This window comes from Lepisma saccharinum, chromosome 20, assembly GCF_977018435.1.
Source record: "Lepisma saccharinum chromosome 20, izLepSacc3.1, whole genome shotgun sequence".
Classification (NCBI taxonomy): Eukaryota; Metazoa; Arthropoda; class Insecta; order Zygentoma; family Lepismatidae; genus Lepisma; species Lepisma saccharinum.
In genome coordinates this window covers 24,860,223-24,880,659 of record NC_139248.1, presented here as the reverse complement: position 1 = coordinate 24,880,659, position 20,437 = coordinate 24,860,223, and the positions used below count along the sequence as shown (strand labels likewise).

General features: G+C 35.7%; 1 protein-coding gene across 1 annotated transcript in view; it reads right to left on the bottom strand.

Moving 5' to 3' along the window:
- LOC146003560 (glutamate receptor ionotropic, kainate glr-3-like) overlaps positions 1 to 20,437 on the bottom strand; it is a 32,239-nt gene that overhangs the window by 2,317 nt on the left and 9,485 nt on the right. Inside the window, exon 6 of the mRNA XM_083141856.1 lies at positions 4,229 to 4,497. Within this exon, the coding sequence (XP_082997982.1) occupies positions 4,229 to 4,497 (269 nt within the window). The remainder of the gene's footprint in view (positions 1 to 4,228; positions 4,498 to 20,437) is intronic.

Sequence of the window (20,437 nt, the reverse complement as noted above, 5' to 3'; positions counted from 1 at the left end):
CCTGTAATCACGGGATCGTGTATTCGAACCCAGGTGGAGGCACATAGTGGTTCGGATACCGCTTTAAACTGTAGGTCTAGCTTCCGTTTGAATATCGAGACGAGAACGAGAACGAGAATCCAATGGTCGAGACGAGACAGAGAGCGAATAAAACAGAGACTTGCTGTTCGAAATTCTCGACTTGTTCGACACTACGTATGTAACGTATACATAAATTTTGCCTAAAACGAAATTCCTTAACTGTGCCTCTTATTCAGATTTACCAAAGGGTGTGTTCGAAGTATGCAAAATCTGATTATTTTTAGTTTGTCTTAATAAATATTATCCTTACGTTTTCTTTTGCAGATTACGCGTGCCCCATTTTCTGATTCAGATCCGGATACTCGAATTTCAGTCCCTGATTCAGGTACCTAAGTTCGGTTCCGGATTGAAGTACCTTAGTTTTCGGTTTCAGGTATAGGTTCCTGATTCCCTGTTCTGGATCCAGGCCCTAGCATTTCTGTTCTGAATCTGAGGACGAGAATTTCGTTACCGGAGCCTGTAATTCGAATTTCGGTCCCAGATCTAGGTATCAGAGGTTTAGTTCTGGATCTAGGTACATGAATTTCGGTCCCAGATCTAGGTATCCCAAGTTTAATTCCGGATCCAGGTACCCGAATTTCGGTCACAGATCTAGGTATCCGAAGTTTGGTTCCGGATCCAGCTACTCGGATTTCGGTCCCAGATCTAGGTACCAGGTTTAGTTCCGGATCCAGGTACACAATTTTCGGTCCCAGATCTAGGTACCCGAAGTTTAGTTCCGGATCCATGTACCCGAATTTCGGTTTCAGATACGGGCACCCGAATTTCAGTACGGGATCCAGATAATAGAATTTTAGTTCCGGATCCGGATAGCCTTCCACAATTTCGGTTCCAGATTCAGGTTCTCGAATTTGAATTCCGGATCCCGGTATCCAAATTTCGGTTTGAGATCCGGGTGCCTACTTCTCAACGCGTCCTGATATTTCTGAAACAGGTAGCCCGAAAATCTTTTAGCATTCACTAACCTTCACAACGACACGGCCAAAGACTTAGGCCTTCTTTAGACGAACGCATTTTCCTTACCATTTTGCTTAACGTTCACACCATGACAAGAATGCTACCGTGTAAAGAGAAAAATCTTATGGTATTTCAGGGCATTTCTCAAAGATAGAATCGGCTCTATTTCCGTAGCATTTTTCGTAGCATAACCAATCAGAACCGACCTCTAGGCAGTGATGTGCGTCTAGAAGTAAACAAGGATTGTCTACATTCTACGTGTAGACAATGTAGACTATGTAATATACGTAATCAACGTAGACAACATGGCGCTCGGCGTTCTCCATGCAAGGCACGCGTATCGTTCTAGAAGCAGCAACAAGCATCAGCAGGTGGAAATAGAAAGCGTGAAGTGTTCCACTGTCCAGAAATAAGTGTTTTACGTATTTATTTTTACGTTCAACCAATTCACTAGGTATTAATTGAACTGCAAAATGAACTTGTCGCGACATACTAAAAAAATACGATGTCCGTAGAATGACAACATTTGTCTCTTTCTATTTCCACTATTTCACACGTAGAAAAAATGATTTAGATGCACATGCACTTTCCTATGCAGTAATAAGACAAAAAATATATTTTTTGCGTTCCCGTTTGTCAGTGTAAAAAATATTGACACTTTTCACTATAGCTGTCATTTGTTTTTCTTCCGGTAGTCCCTTTTATCCTCGTTAGTGAAAATTCGATAACTTTGATTACGTCAGATGGTCTTAAGTTGGTTATAGGCCCAGACTATCGACATGTTTGAAGAAACAAATACTTTCTCTTTCAAAGAGCACTTGGCTTTCCTTCTTCCCTGTTCTTTATATTGTCTACAGTAGACTATGTAAACTATAAGTCAATGTAATCTTCGTGTAGATTACGCGTAGACAACGCATGTAGACGTATACTTATAGTCTACGGCACAGCACTGCCTCTAGGTCACGGTTGCAGATGTAATGGCTGCCGCGTGAGATGTAAACAATGTATCACTTCACATTTTTAAAAGCCGATAACTATTCAACCGAGAGGAATAACGTTTTTTACTAAAAGGTATTAGATACAAAACAATAGCACTGCTTAAATACACACTTTATAGCGTTTACAGTACACGTGTAAAAGAATAGTTTAGTTGTTTCAAATGTAAACACCGTGCATTCATCACAGATGGTGTAACTCGACGTGCCTCTCGTGCTGCAGATATTATACATTGTAATCGCAAAGCTAACCGAAATTACAGCGCCTTGAATAACGTAGTGTGGAAAACGACCCAAGAAACTGGTTCCCCAGACGGATGAGAAACATAGATGGCAGTGCGATCAATCTCGGTGCTAATTTTCTTATGAAAGTAATGCGGCTTTGTTAGTTTTTGGAATATATTATGTAGATTTGTTTGTCTTGAAAGGCGGTACGTGAATTGATGGAAACAGTTATATTTGTGGAGTGATTTGCAGTCACGAAATGACATTAATTTGGAAAGAAAAGTAAAATAAAGTTAATAAATAAATAGAATGCGTAACACAACAAGAAACATCGCAAAGTGATTCCGGACGTCAGGTGTTGGATTGTGTACTAGAGTTTTATTTTTCTATGTTATTAGAATTATTAGAATATAAATAGTATCCTGAGAGATATTTCATACCGAGGAGACAAACTACAAGTGTTGCTTGGAAGCGAGCAGTCCGTAATCAATGCAGCCTTTCGAACCGTAGGGACACAAGCTCTGACTGCACCGTTTCCTCAAGGAGATTTTACACCAAAGCGACACGCGACAAACGATACGAGGATTTCACACCAAAGCGACACGGGTCCTTCGGTCCAAGGCAACTTTCACACCGAAGCGACATATGTTGCTTGGAAACGAGCCAATCAAGAGCAACATTTCACATCGTAGCGGCATGACGGGAAGCACAGGCCAGCGTTCGGTTGGTGAAATCCTCAAGCGATAAGTGTCGCGTGCCCCTTGTCGCTTTGGTGCGCAATCTCACTAAAGCAAGACACTCATTGCATCGCGCATGCGCGAACAACAAACCACGGCAACATGTTGCAAGCTATTGAGGAAATGGCCCAGTTTGAGCGACGCACAAGCGACAAAGCGACACGTGTGACTTATCGTGTCGCCTAGATCTGTTGTTGTAATGTGCGGTTTTTCGTATCGGCTATCTGTTGTTCGCACAATTAGTAGCGAACGCTTGCCAATAGACTGAAGCCACCATGTCGCTTGTCATTTAATTGGGAACTCCCCCTGTAGCGCGTCGCTTCGGTCTCAGCACCCTTCCTTTAAGGAGCTTTCCGACCGAAGTAACAAGTAGCACGCGAATACGCCATATGAACGTGTCGTTTGCTGTTTGGACCCTCATGTGCAATGAATGCTATTTTACAGTCTGGAAGTGTGTGTCACTAGTGTGACAGTGTGAACATCCCGTGTCGCTTGTTCCATTGGTTTGAAAGTTTCCTTACACTCATGTCGATGTCACTAAGAAAGTTTTGTGGGGTTCCCCTTGTCGTTTCATGCAATCATCATTATCATCATCGCCGCGATTAGTTTAAAGCGGAAGAAAAGAGACAGTAAATATCCAAAATACAAATGCTTCAGTGTGTATATCTTTAAAAGAAATGATGATGATAATAATAATGAACCTAATTCATCCACAAAAATTTAGTTGTCAAGAGCATTCCACGCGTATTTTTTCTCTCGTATTATTAACGAAAGTATGACGATAACAGGACGTGGTCGACTGTCTAGAATGTTCGTTAATATCTTCGCGACCACTATACCAAATATCATAGCAATTATCACATTCATAGAAATGCTTCATGTAAAAGAATCAGACATTGCAGCGAAAACTCCATTTACTTCCATTATAAGCAGTCGAACACCAAGCACCGGGGTCAACACCAACGCCTCTAGCGGATCATTTTCGAGTGGAACCAGCCAGAGCGCGCAGAACTGTGCCGTTTTCCACACTACGTTATTCAAGGCACTGTACCGAAATGTTCCATGAAAGCTTCGGTGTAAAGTACTGTCTGCTGTAAGATTTTTGGAAGTATTTACGTAGCATTTATGCTAGCAACAGTGTTAAAGGAAATGCTTCGTCTAAATAAAGGAGACGAAAATGTATATTTTTTAAGGTGTCATGGAAATTTCAGTGAAAAGTGGCATATCCCTTACCTGAGATTGATTATCCTCTTGTAAGGCGACGTGTTAGGCATGGGAAATGCGACGACGCTTCGACTGGAGGGGACGCTGAGCTCCATCATGTCGCAGCGCCTCGCCCAAGGCATGAAGGTGGCGAGGGCCTTCCTGGCTTCCCTCGCGGAGATGATGAAGGCAAAGGCCCCTCTGCTGGCCTTCAGGAGACCCTCCTTGTGGGTCTCCACCCCACGGTTGTGCGCCAGTCCTCGCAAGTAGAATTCCTTCAGTTTGGAATCGTCAGTTACCTAGCAACGAATTTCAGAACAATGTAAACAAGCGTGGTGTAATGTCCTCTTACAAATAATAATTACTATTAATATACTGTCTGTTTCATTCCGAGTGGTGTGTCAAGTTAAATAATCAAGATTCCTTACAATATCGATATATTGGTTGAATTGTTATAAATGTAAGCAAGAGATAGGCAATGGTTACCAAGGAAACCATGGAAAATTAGCGTCAGATAAACTATTTAACAGGTTAACAGCTTCAGATACCTGCGATGTAAAAATAGCAGTGCCATGAGCTGCACGATATGAGAATAGAAATAGCGAGAGAATCCTTTGTGGGCCTTTGGACAAAACAACTAAGAAATACACCATTGAAGATGGAGTGTAGCGTTGTATGGCGCAGAAACCTCGACGCTACGAAGAAGTTAGGAAAAGCGACTAGAAGATTTGGCAGCTCTCTCTGTATTTATCTTTTTCAGGTCAGTGACTGACTCCAAATGCAAGACTACGGCATGGGCTATATTGCACAAACGACCCTTCTGTTGTACTGTTTCGAAGTAAAAAAAAATAGATAAGAATTTATAATATAGAGAGTATCTCCAATTTCGTTAATATTTGGTATACTAACTAATATTGGCCTTCTAATCACGAATCTGTTGTTAAAATGCGGGAGTCACGTGTAGAAATTGTACATTATTCACGAGTAGCTCCAGGAACCATGCACGGATAGCCCCACGAACCATTTCCGGTAAGGTTAGGTTAGGTTAGGTTAGTAGTAGTATAAAATACCCTATTATAAAATCGATAAATGAGGAGGTGTTTTGACTGAATAGAAATACTTAAAACTAAGGCAAAATGTCTATAAAATTTTATTGTTACTGTGTAAAACCTACGATTTTTTTAAAAAAAAGCTTCCGAGAAAAGAGGACCCCCTCAAATTGATGTGGCTAAACCTGAATTTGCTAAAATTGCTGTTTATAAATTTGTTAAAAATATGGCTTTTCTCGACATTGTTTCGGCATCACTTAAAACTAATCCAAGATGCTTTTAAGAGTTTTTTGATTATACAGTAGTACACTGTAATATAATGTTAAATACTTATTCAAAATATTTTTATATTATTATGTTAATATGTTGACTTGTAACATTCTAAATATTTTAATTTAAGACCAGGCTCAACTTGTTTATCTAATACTAAACACAATATAATATGCAAAACTCTTCTAGAATTGCTCTGTGACTCTTTCATTTCTTACATCATAAACATATGATTTTTCACCTATAAGAATAACACTACATATGGTATCATCAGGGAGTGTATCATGGAATTCACAGATAATTTTAATGTTTGTCCTGTCATTAACCACAACCTGTTTTCTTTTTGAGGTGTTGATGACAAACATGGGTCTCTGTGCTTTGAATTCATCTGGTGTGTAATACATGTCAGTATTCCCAATTGTAACCCTTTTGAATGCTGTAAATGCCTCATATAATTTGAGGAAATCATCCTTGGACATGTTTAAATTATAACTTTCTCTAGGAAACACCTCATTTCTGCCATTTTTAAGATATATGTTCTTGATGTTGCAGTTATCAAATTTACTTGAATTTTTTTCCTGATTATTGTGTCTTCCAGTCTGAAACAGTACCACCACAAAATCTGGCATGTCATATTGTATACTGGAGAATGAGTTTGTAGCATCAAATTCATAATAGCTAACAGTGGCAGGCTTCTGTACACATTGGTATGTATAAAATTGTAAAGGCACCTGTGGATTTTTTAGTATATCTGCTTTGTATTTAAGAGCATAACTAGCTTCATATTCAACTACTGGAATTCTTAGCTCCATAGTCTGAATAAGGAATTTGCCTTCATCAGGTAGGGTATTAGGCAGAGCTGCCCCAGTAGAGTTTAATGAACTGTACCTCATCAAAGCATTATTATCATTGGCAGCTCTTCTAAATGTAATTCTTAAACCACCCTTCCACATAATATCTTTGTAATCTGAGAAGAATCCAGGTAACAGGCGCATAGGAAACAATACTGTGTAACTCTTAGATATTATTTTATCACCAGCTTCAAATCCACCTATTTTGTAGTAAGAGGCCTCAGTTTTAGATAATTTTAGTGTGGCCAAAGCTGTAGAGGTAATACCAGGGTAGTCTACTCTGTTTATAACAACACCATGTTTTCTGATCTCAATTTCAGAGAACAGATGTGGCACAAAATTGTCTACCAATCTTATATTTGAGTTAGCCGGATAATCTGTACCATCGAGTTTTACAACATCAAATTTAATATATAGGTCTGCTCTGTGAGGGTGTATAAAGCCATCCCCTACATCAAGGTCAATCTCAATCTCTGTGTTGGCTTGATTTAAATTTGCAAAGGTCCTCCTGTTTGGGGGGAATGATTGTAACTCATAACTCTCAATATTTTCCATTTTATTTATTTATTTATTTTTTGTATGTATTTTTATTTAAATATTAATTTCTATGATAGCAGTTGTTGTAGCTCCAGCAAAATCAACTAATTCTTCTTTTTCATTAGTGACCATCAACTCAATATAATCGATTCTATTATGGCACACAGGAAAATATAATGTTGGTGATGGAGTGTAGATGATCGGTTCCATAAATTCAGAGTTAGGTTTAAATGTCGCAATAATGCCAGTTTGTTTGTGAGTGCCTATGCCATTTGATTTGGTGATCATACCCTCGGCCACATTACAGTGAATATTTAGAGTTTCTATAGCTAGGAATTTAGGTATATTAATAGCAGTGTGTTTAATAGCTGGTTCAAGTTTTGTATTGTTCTCGAATCCCAATAACTCTCCTATAGTTCCCAGATCTACTTTTTCTGTAGCAGACACAATTTCTACTCTGTGAGTAACAGAATTTTGAGTTAACAATATACCTCTAGGTAACTGAGCATTTAAAGTAGACAAATTATACTGGCCTGGAGTAATGACAATTTTTTGGTCACCAACTGCAATTGTGTTGTTGTGGTGTGTAATATTAGGTATCAAGTACATGCCATAGAATGCTCTAAGAGCTATTGTTTTGGGATATACTATATCATCATGTAGTTTGAGCTTCAATATTGAATTTTGGCTGGTGAGATGGAATACTCCCATGATGTTTTAGATACCACAAAGCTTTTTGAAAATTTTCAATTGATGGTTTATTTATTTGAGACAGATATCTAAGAACAGATAAACATAGATGTCCACAATTAATATCTTTGAAATTTTGAACACGGGTATTATTATAATAAAGATTAGTTGATTTTAGATATTTTACTAAATTCTCAGGTGGAACACCTCCAAATGAATCAAACACAAATGCCTCATTGTTTAAATATTTAACATAACAAATCCAGTGAGTGCCCTGATTTTTGTACTTATCCAAATTAACTATGCCACACTCTTTGTTGAGTGGTTGTTCTGGTAAAGAATCGGACATGTATACTCCTCTAAAATTTTTGATGCCCAGTGGTTTGATTAAAGCTTCAATATCTTGGTTGGTAAGCGGCTCTTGTTTTTTTTAACTTATGCATAACTTTCTTAACACCTTTGCCTTGTTTTTCTATGGCCAGATTATGGCGCTTTTGTTCATCTAATTCTGCCTTATTCTTCTTGGCATCTATTACTGTTTTTGCTATGGCAGCTGATCCCCCAGCCAAGCTCCCAACAGCCCCCAATGCTGCTAAAATAGCTGGGATACTAAATATGAATCCACCTATATGTGATTTTTTTCTAGATTGCTGTAATTTTTTTAATTGTGGGGTACTAAGTAATAATTTCATACCATGTCCCTTGGCAAGACAAGAACTTTTTTTCTTGCGCTGCTTTTTGGTTAGAAGACTATCAAAAGTTTTAAGAGATTTAAGACCTGCATAAGGTATTTGATACATAACACCTTTGGCCTTCATTTTTGGTTTATTATATACATATTCTGGGATTAACTAGTTCAATTAAGTTGTAACTAATTTAGTTACTCAATTACAACCCCCACCCCAGTTTTTGTTTGGTGTTCATAGCTAAGGTGGTCCCCAACGCTGCTATTCTCTCACCCAAAGAAGCATCTTTGCTTACAAATCTACCAAATGCAGCCTCTTCTAATTTTTTGTCTGCCACATGTCTCTTCTCAAGATCAGAATGTGTGTTGTATGCTATGTCATGGTCTCTACAAGCAGCATCTAGAGGATTAACACCAGGGTCACCTCTGTTTAGTCGATGGTCTAGTTTGGTACCGGGACCACAATACTGATAGCCTGGTATATGTAGCTCAAATGGCAACTTGTTTATGATGTCATTAACCAGCCCTCGACTCTCGGAGATATTCCAAAATTTAGGTGGTAGAGTATTAATAATTTTTATAAGATATCCAATGCCCTTAGTATCATTCACTATAAAATTAGATAATTTGGTGCTTATCATGTCCATAATTCCAACCTTTTCATTGTAAAAATTGTGGTTACCGGCATTTTCTTCCCCAGCTATTACTAGCAATCTATCTACAAGTTTCCTGACATCGTCAACCCAGACAAATTCTTTAGGCAAGGTGTTGTACTGTTTGATCCCACTACCTGGCTTGATCTGTGACCATATGGGTTTGATTAAGTTGTTGTATTTTGCTCCACTGCTAGACTTGACTCTTTTTTGTGTGGGATCATTGTTCTGGTATAGAGCATCTGATTTTATTAATATTTCTTTGTAATGCTCATAATCTTGATCTGTATAGCTGCCAGGTCTCTTCCTAGTCATCAGTTCCCACAATCCAGGTGTTCCAGAATACTTAACAAAACCACCTCTTTCTCCAAGATGAGATTCTGAATATACTATCAGATCATCTCCCATAGATGTTACTCTAAAATTGCCAATTCTATGTATGATGCTACCATCAAGGTCTGTGTCAGCATATAAACCAAAGACCTCATCTTTGTTGTCTTTAGGTGTGGTTAAATATTTTTGAGCAAGAAGACCCAATTCAATAGGAGTAGCTTCAATTCTTCGAGGAGCAACAGGACTAGGTGTATGAATACTAGAAAGTGGGGTGATTGGATAATCTAATATGTTCCTAGCAGCTACAGGTACAAGCTCTGTGATCAAATTTTGATTTTGCTCTGTAACAGTTTTGATATTTTTACCTAGTTCACTAATAGCATCAATAATAGGTTGTTCTGTGCGCTTGTTTGTTCATAGATTCCTCGGTTCTCTACTTTCCATCCCTTAAATCTTTTTACAAGATAGTCTCTTAATTTAAGATCATCAATAATTGGTCTTTTCATGTTTATTTTTATATATTTCAATGTCTAGAAAATTGTTAATTTTATTTATATATTTACCACTATTAGGTTTTCTTGTCATATCAATTGTAACAAACCCATAACTATCCTGATTCCAGCACCTACTGCAAAACTTAGAAAAATTATTGTAGCTCAAGTCACCACCTACATATTCATCATGTATGTGTTTGAGGTTGGTATGGTCTTGATGAAACACACATATAAAATTGCTGTTGTCTCTTATCAATTGTTTTGGTATTTTAGAAAAAGTTTGTGCCAGGTAGAAGCAATCTATGTTTTTGTGTCGGCCCTGTGTAAAAAAATTTCTAACCTTGTTTTGGTTTTCTAATGTAATATCATCAAATACAACAACAGAGTTATCGAGACATTCATGAAGCGGTTTAACATCTGATTTAAAAGTGGCTGTATCCAGTCCATCATATAGATTCATCAGTTGCTGATATTTTAATTGTTCTAAGCTCTTAGAGAAGACATACAAGTGCCTGTTTTTCCAATCTAACCAGTTGGGTGCCAATAAAAAATTATCAGTTATTAGTGTAGTTTTACCACAAGCCGATGGCCCAACAATAAGACATCTAATATTATCAGGCAGCAACTTGCCATTTCTCTTATTCTGCTGTTCAGGCTCTGGCAATCTTTTTATAACATCCCAGGTGTTCATAGTATCACTTTGTCTGCCTCGATCCAGCTGTGTTCTGGGAGACCTAGCCATTTGACAAGTATTTTGTTGCCTTTTTTGCGAATAACTTTTTCTATGAGATATGTGTCTGGCTGTTTAGTTTTGTTAAGTTCTTCTTCATAAAACCTGCCTTTGAGAATTTCTCCTCGGTGATCTTTTATTATATATGTATTACGAGCCCCAGGTTTAACTTGAACCACTGTAAATAATTCAGTACTCCAATTTCTTATAAAACCTCTTTTAAATAAGTGCTTATATTTGCTAATTCTTACTTGATCACCAACTTTGTATTTAGCTTTTCTAGTTGTTGGTTGGTATCTAGGATAATAAACAGTACTGATCAATTTCTGCTCATCAGATGAAGTTACCTCAGAGGGTCTCATGTTAATTGTAGTGTGAACTGAATTATTATATTTATCTAGAAGTTCTGGTAGGATAGTAAGCCACTTATAATTGCCTTGAAGGGTAAATTGTTTATACATATTATTTTTTAGAGTTCTGTTGAATCTTTCCACAATAGAGGCCTTGAGATCACTGTAACTCGAGTAATGTTTTATTGACCGGCTTTTAATAAATTGTTGGAACACCGAATTATAGAATTCTTTGCCATTATCTGTTTGTAGATAGCGTGGTGATCTTCCACTCTGATTAATAATTGTTCTAAAAGCTTCTGTAACACATTTTCCAGTCTTAGATTTGAGCGGCAATGCCCAGGCAAATTTTGAAAATGTATCTATGACAGTAAGTATATACTTGTATCCTTTGTTGACCTTGTCTAAGTTTTTCAACTGTCCCGCCTTTAGGCGAGGGGCCATTTCCACCAAGTCACACTGCCATAAATCATCTATGCCTTTTGTAACCACTGGCAGTCGCTTATAGTTACGTCTAGCTGGTTTGTGTAATTCATCAACAATAGTTTGTCTAGACATGGTATGTAAATAAGAATATTGCAACTATAGGGTGTTCAGCAGCTGATACTACAGGATTTTCTAAATATAATTTGTCTCCTATATGTATTTTAAATTCCAGAGATCCATCGTCTTCAGCATAAGATGTTTCTAATGTATTGGGATCTGTAAAATCTTCTAATTCTATATTGGTGATTTTTGGTTTGTTGTCAGCATTAGTTATTGATAAGGTAGGGTAGTGGTGTGCTTGTGGTTGTAACCAATATTTGATCTTGATTGGTCTAAGTGTACCTCCAACAAAAAACTGGTAATAAAATTGTGCAGGGGACAGCTTATACAGTTTCCCACCTGGTGTAAATGGTGAATTATATTCATTGTTAGGGATACTGTTTAATTCAAGAATTACTGTATGCTTAGGATTCTCGATTAGGCCAGTTATTTCTCTTTCTGCCGTAAGTAATCTACTTGTTACAGATTCAAGATGCTCGTTGATAGTCCTAACAATTTCATCGTGGCCTGGTTTTATTCTTATGTCTACAGCAAGTTTTTTGTATTGTTGCACAATTTCTTGAAGCTGGGTGGCAAAAACAGACAGAGTATTTGCTTGGTTGGATTCCATGGTCCCTAGCTGTTGCTTGATGTTTGCTACAATTTGCTGTAAATTTTCAACAACTGCCAATTTAGAATTTTGAGCAGTAAGATCATGGACTTGTCTTCTGATATCCTCAAATAGAGCATAAAGTTCATTAATATGTTGATTGGTTGGAAGAGTGGCCACTGTCTGAGTAAGCTGTTTGATCTCTGTCTGGATATTCTTGATATCTTCTGATTTTAGTATGCGATTAACTGATCTCTTAATATTTTTAAGTTCCTGAGATGTAGGCAGATTAGATACAGTATTCTGCAAAGATTCAAGTGCTAATTTCACACTATTTAATTCACTAGCGTCAGCCACACTACGCATAGCATCTTGAAGCAGGGTTATGTCTGCCTGAGTAGGTGTCGATTGTTGTAAAATTTCAAGTTTTGTTTGGATATCATCGATCAAGTGATGAAAATGAGATAGCTCAGATTCGGTGTTGAGGTTTTCAAGTTTGGTAATCTGTTGCTGCACACTGACAAGAGTATCTACAATACCAGGTAAGCGAGATTCTAGAGTTTCTTGTACATTTGTCAGATCACTTTGTACTGCTGCTATGGTACCCTCAAGGTGAGTTATGGTACTCTGAATTTTTCCAAAATCTTCATATGTCTCAAGTTGCAGTTTGATGTTAGCTACACTGCGAGTTATAGCACTTAGAGCATCAGAAGATGGTAAGTTGTTCATAAAATTTTCAAGTGTCTCAATTTTTTCTTTAACCTCGGCTATGGCATTGTTCAAGGGGTCCAGATTAGGTATCTGTAGTGATTGAATTTGTTCTTTTAGAGTGGAAATTACTAGATCAAAATCTTCTTGTGATTTTATGCTTTTGACAATTGTTTGGAGCTGTGCCTGGACACTACTAATCTGCTCTTCTAGTTGTTGTTTCAATTGTTCAGAGTTGGTATTCTGAGTTTTTAATTTAGCTTGAAGAGTTGCTACAGCTTCCTCTAAATTTTGAAAATTATCCAATGTTGCCAAATCAGTATATTTCTGAAGCAATAATTTAAGTTCTGAATCAATTTTAAGAAGAGGGTCCATGCATTGTGATTGTAAATTTGTAATTTCTAGTTGAAGACTGGCATTTAGTGTGCTTTGTAAAACTTGTAAATCACTTCTTAATTTTTTCACTCTGACATCAAGCATCAGAATCTCATCACTGCGATCTTCATGTCTTGTATGGCCAAATATATCATTAGGCATTTTTATTTTTATTTTGTTTTAGTGGTTATTTATTATTGAATATCTAATTCTTAATTCTATAAAAAAGGTATAAGTTTGTCATAATATCCCGGGTCCTCAATATATAAACAATCACCGGCAGAGACGGTATATACAGTACCAGAAATCATGTTTGAGTGCTTAATTCTATAAATATTTTTCCCTACTGAAATTTTGACATCACCCTCGGGAGTTGTAATAAATTGTAATTGACCACCTATAGGTAATTGGTAGTGGTTTAAATTATTGTTAAATATGTATAATGTTTTACCTGTTTTATCATCAACATCTGTAAGTATGCTATTGAGATGAATAATTAGCAAACCAGTTAGTTTAGATATTATATCAGGAGAGGGTGCTGGTGTCGGCAGGTCCATAATAGCTTTTTTTTAAATCCAAATAAATTCATTGGCATGTTTTATTTATTTCAAATTATGCTCTGTAATTGGGCATTGATTACCACTTATCAAGTTACAATGACCCCACGGTAGAGTATGTATGCCACATGATAAAATACATCTCTTATCGTCATGTGGGTCTAGAGCTACTTTTCTTACAATATTGCTAGTTAACAAGTGATCCACACTCTGAATTCTATTTTCTGATGTTTTGATAACCTCTGTGACATGAGACAATTTTTATAATCTTCAAATTCAAGCTCTTTATCTACAGTATCTCTACCAATGCCCTTAGCTTTTTTGGCAACAGCACCACTACATGTTTTAAAACTATACATTTTAGCTCTTAACCCAGCAAATCCTACAATAACATCGCCAAGTGTCTCATCTTTTAACTTGCCAGGCACCTTTTTGTTGTGGGGTTGAATATTCAGATGGCCTGGCAATTCACTGGTATCAAAATAATTAATTAATTCAGGATGTGATATATCTTTATAAACATCTTCTGTTTGAATATTAAGAATAAAACTATCTGTGTCCATGTACATTAATTTTATACTATTACCATAAAAAGGTTTCAACACATCATAATATAGTTTTAACATATGTAATTTCGCCAATTCTAATATCACTGCCCCCACATAAATAGGTTTATCAAACTTAATTTTTGTTTTTTTCATATTAAAAAGTGCCATATTCTCATCATAAATTCTTCTATAATTAAAATTCGGCTTTGCCACTAATTTTTTGCTCCGGCTGGGGTCGGTAACTAATTTAACATCACTATGCTTTCTAACATTTTCTATAGTTTTGCCATATACTGAATTTACCATTAATTTAAACAAAGTTTTATCAAATTGGCTTACTGCAGCTGTTCGAAGCTCTGTGTTCGTATCAATATATGGTTTTAACCATCTTGAGTGCCTAAACCTCAACACTTTGCCAACCTTAGTTACTTTAACACCATGATGCATCAAAAACTGAAGGTTTTTGTAATATATTACATAATCCTGTTTTGATTCCAAAGTCATCATCAATTTCTTTTGTTTAGAATTAGGTGAACACTTAAATTCAGAAATTGGGGGCAAATCAGAAAACTTATTGTGTAAATCTTCAGGAATTGTCAGATCAACCTCTAAGAATAGACCATAGTGACTGTCATCAAAATCCTGAAGATCCCCAATACTAAAATTTTCAACCCACTCAAGTCCTGCATATGACAATTTACCCATCATAGCATGACCATACAAATTTTTGGCATCCACATAAAGTATATAATTTGATGGCAATTCTGGATCATAATTAGAAATATATTTATTATTAGCTCCGGCATATCTCTGATAACATTGCACCATCCCTCCTCTTATACACTGTTCCATAAACAAGTACATATCTTGATCTTGGATTAAATTCAATTCCATTTTAGTTTTAAAAAACATTGCCGACCATGATGGGCCTGGGGCACAAAAAAATAAATTGGATCTAGCTTATAATTTTCTATTGAAGATTTTCTAAATGCCTGAAGTATATCGGCTAAAAGAGTTACATCAAGTTTTAAATATGCCTTATGATAATCACCAAATGTCTGGCATTTTAAGTTGGTCCACATCAACTGAGCATGGTGATAATCTTCATCAGTAATTTCGGATGCCCTGAGTTTACTATAGAATGCTTTTTGTGGTGGCAGAGAACACTCATCAAATTTAGAAAAATCAGTAACATAGTCATATGGGTATACACCTTTTCGCCTAATTAATTTCAAGTCCTGATTTGGAAACGTGGCACAAGTAATTTTAAATTGATCATCAGATAATTGACTGGCCAGAGTAGCCAAGCTAGCCGACAAAATTCTGTATGAATCAAGAAATCTTAAGTGAATAAGAACACTATTAACTTTAATTATCTTGCTAATAGCTATATATTTCTCATCATTTTCTGCTAAAATATTTAAATTCTGCTTCTCAAACCCCTCGTACCTGATCAGATGATGAAAATCATAATTAGATGCACCATGGCAAAATATCGGGACAAATTTTTGTCTCTGGATCTTAATATTACAGTTATTACACAGAGCCATAAAAATTTACCATTTGTATGGGAATGGTGTTTTACCTTGATATTTATATCTGAAAATTCAGAATCACATATCGGGCATTTTTCTGCATTGTTGAAATCTTCAATCTGTTCCTCTGTTAAAGGCATCATAGGCCTTGATTTTAATAAAATATTAGATGCTATATTATGGCACTCATTTTCAATTCTATGTGCAAATTCTTTGATGGCATTTGGTCCCATGTATAAGTGTGGTTCACTAGCTACACCATCCCGTATAATTATATAACAAAAACTAGAAGGTTCATGTAATTGATATGATGTACTTGAAGATTCCTCAGGATCTGGGCTACAGAATGCAAGAGGTTTCAGGTTTGACTCAAAATCACAGACTATATATGCTGGGTGTTCCAACAAAGCTTCAAATTTTTTGAATCTGGCATTTTCACTTGGCATAGGCATAAGCATATGAACAGGTTTATGATTCCCACAATATTTTAAATGTTCAACTAACTTGTTTTTAGCAATTTCTGCATTTTTTTCACGAACACCATTTACTATTTTTTGACCATCAAATACAGTTAAACATCTTCGGCACAACTTGTATATTGTATTAGATTTATTTATTTGTTTTCTTACTAAAGCTTCAAAATTGCGTATTAAAGTGTAATGGTATGTACCATCCCCTTCAATTAAAAGCAAATCAATCGGAACAGCAAAATCGTCATCAAGTGCACTAATTCTCAGAGGTTCTATCAAGCAATTCCCAGCACCAGTAGAACAAATAAATACATTAATAGATAATGGTTTACCATTAATATCTCTGGCCTTTTTTTCAAATTTATCAATATTCTGAACATACATTGGATATTCTAAGCCCTCCATAACATCATCAAAATAATTTTCATGTTGTTTATAATTACTTATTCTTTTTGGATTATCTGAAACTGGATACAAAGCAGATAAAATACACCACAAAAAGCATTTCTCATCATTATTTTCTAGGTTAACCACGGCTCTTTTGTTTTTAATATTAGCAGGTAATGGCACATATGTCGAACCTTGTAGTGGGTTAAATTTAGAAATATTAATATATAACTTGTGTGGACTTCCACATAAACTCCATCCGGATTCTTTTGCGGCAAATTCAGAGTGTTTAATAATTAATTGCTCTATCAAACTACTTATTATTTCGTCTAAATTTGTATTTGAATATATAACTACAGTTTCTGTTATGTGGGGGTGTGTAAATTTCGTTCCATTTGGCTTCTTATATTGTACAAATAATTTGAAAGACAGTTTATAAGAGCCATTTTGTACATTTAGAATAGCTTGCATATCAGGATTTATATTGTTTAAAAAATTCTCAATATCACATTTTGGATCTGATATAAAACGGTAATCACTTAGTTCGCTATTAAAACTACTATGAATAGGTGTATAGCGTGGCTGCTTTGCAGGTTTATAATTAATAGGGGTTTCAAGTTTTCTTTTTAATCCAGATGAAGATGTAGATGGATGTGATAAAGTAGAAAACTGTGCAGAACAATTATTTTTATGTTTATATAAGAAATATTCCAGACTATATTTTCTATGACATTTTGGGCAAATTTTCGTTGGAGTTCTATATTTGTCGGGATTACAATTTTTTTGGTGTCTAGTCCAATTATGGCTAGATATATTTTTATTGCATTGATTACAATATTTTTGATTTGGCATTTTTGTTATTAGTTATAAAATTTTTGGGGTTCAAATTAAATCTCTATATTTAATATAAAATATGAATTGGGTTCAGCAGTGTACTTTATATAATTATTGTATATATTTAATATGTTAATATTATTAATTTTTATCCTAGGTTTATTATATCAGATTTCTCGGGATTCAAATCAAAATTTTATACTTAATAAAACTATCGCAAATTAAAATGCCAATGGCTTACGTGCACGAAGGTGGAATAATTATTGATCCACAGGAAAACAGCGACCTTCCTCAATTGCGTGTTAGTACAGGCACGTCGGTGGCAGTGACCCAATAGCGTGTGCTATGTATCGCTTCTGTGGGTCAGTAATTCCGTGGATCAATAATTTGGCAGAGCTTGGTAGAGCTATGTTCTATCCCTCGGTTCCTCTGCTAATCTAGCAAAAGTAGGAAATCGGCACTGTGCTCTGATTTATATAGATTTATAGAGCTAATAGAAATCTTGCTTACTTAAACCAATCAGAAAACACCACGTATAAATTATTAGCCAATCAAAATCTCTGTTTTTTAGCTATCATATTAAAAAAAATGCAAAATATCCCAGTTTCAATTCAACCGACAATTCACATATCCCCATATCACTGTATCTTACCCTATTAGCCTCTTTTGCTGTTGTGCTCAATTAGTTTTCACTAACTGGCGATTTTCTTGAAGAGGTCTAATAGAACAAGATATGGCGGTATGAGAAATATGTGAATTAAAGATATTTTAGCAATATACGACGTCTTAAGAAAGGCATATTCAGCTCCAAAGTACTTTGTCTAACGCTTACTACCATTCCCTATTGCTGGCAGAGAGAGTTTAAAATGATGATGTAGTATTGAAAAAAGTTGACTTGTTCCCAAGTGTTCACCGAGTTCAGACATTTGTTCATAGATGGCTCTGTTGAAAGCACAGAGACCCATGTTTGTCATCAACACCTCAAAAAGGAAACAGGTTGTGGTTAATGACAGGACAAACATTAAAATTATCTGTGAATTCCATGATACACTCCCTGATGATACCATATGTAGTGTTATTCTTATAGGTGAAAAATCATATGTTTATGATGTAAGAAATGAAAGAGTCACAGAGCAATTCTAGAAGAGTTTTGCATATTATATTGTGTTTAGTATTAGATAAACAAGTTGAGCCTAGTCTTAAATTAAAATATTTAGAATGTTACAAGTCAACATATTAACATAATAATATAAAAATATTTTGAATAAGTATTTAACATTATATTACAGTGTACTACTGTATAATCAAAAAACTCTTAAAAGCATCTTGGATTAGTTTTAAGTGATGCCGAAACAATATCGAGAAAAGCCATATTTTTAACAAATTTATAAACAGCAATTTTAGCAAATTCAGGTTTAGCCACATCAATTTGAGGGGGTCCTCTTTTCTCGGAAGCTTTTTTTTTAAAAAATCGTAGGTTTTACACAGTAACAATAAAATTTTATAGACATTTTGCCTTAGTTTTAAGTATTTCTATTCAGTCAAAACACCTCCTCATTTATCGATTTTATAATAGGGTATTTTATACTACTGTTAGGCAAGCTTAGTTAAAATTTTGTTCGTAAAACAATGCGATACAGCTCTAAAAATAATATTTAACTTACATCGGCTTTTTTCCCCCATTTGCACACGTGACCCCGCATTTTAACAACAGATTCGTGATTAGAAGGCCAAAATTAGTTAGTATACCAAATATTAACGAAATTGGAGATACTCTCTACATTTTGAATACGCTCCAAAAAATATAAATATATCTCTTTACTAATAGCACGTAATTCACACATCGACTTGGCGCTGTGCATTTTTCGATTAGAAGTTTCATTTCCATGAAATAATAGAAACTTTACTTCATTACTTGTCATAGTCGCTTTCCTTTATCGAAATCCATGTTGTAAACAGACAGTATTGCCAGGTCGAACTTTAGTTTTTAACGTGGATATGTATGCGAATTTCCACTAGGATTAAACTTTCTTTATTTCGTGTTTTCATCCGTATTAATGATTTTCGTTTTATTTTTGGATATTGAGGTTTCTATTTCTTTATAACTGCAATTTATTATCGTTAATTTAAGTTGTTTTTCTTCAATTTGTATTGAAAATATATGGGTTTTCGTTATTTTATTGTCATATTGTCACTTCTGTTGTGTGTCTAGTAATTATACTTTTTGTTGATCTTTTGTTTCTTGGCGAGTTTGACTTCACATGTCTCCCTTATCGCACAACGCTAGAAAAACCTTGCTTTGTGACGTCACTCGAGGAATGCTTAGGTTGTTAGGTTAGGTTTGGTTCTCTTAGCATAAATACACTGTAAATGTATTATTTATGCTAAGATAACTAAACCCACTAACTAAATAAACGTCTAACATAACAATTAGGCATTTAGTCTTACATCTGCACGTAAATTAGGCTCATTATGTATCATTTATAATGGAGGTTTCTCAAACTTAATATTACGTTTTTTCCTCTCCCAATTGTTTCCTCACCCTAAATCCTACATTTCTGGAATCCTTGGTTCATACCCTTTCCAATGATGTATTATACTATTTCTATTAGGAAGGGTTGATTCGACATCCTTACGTGACAGCCTCAAACGTCATGTCTTCCAAGGAATTAGTGTTGCCCACGGGACGAGACGGGACAGGCTTTTAAAAATTCGAGACGAGACGAGATTGACCATGTGTCATAAGACAAACGAATATTTTCGAGACGAGACAGCATTTCCACGAGACTCCACGAGACGAGACAGGCCAAAGTCTCGTCTCGTGGGCAACACTACAAGGAATACAAGTGAAAGTTTTCTTTTTTCACTTGGTACGAAAATAAAGTCTAAAGCCGAGTACAGTCGGAAGGGTTGAAGACAAGATGCGAAATGATGCAGCATTCTCACTTCAATGCAGTACGAGTATGATTCAGCTTTGGCGTTGGTGCCAGAAGGGGTTGTAGCTGAAGCTTTGAAAGAATTTTACAGTGAAGCAACAGACGATCTTCA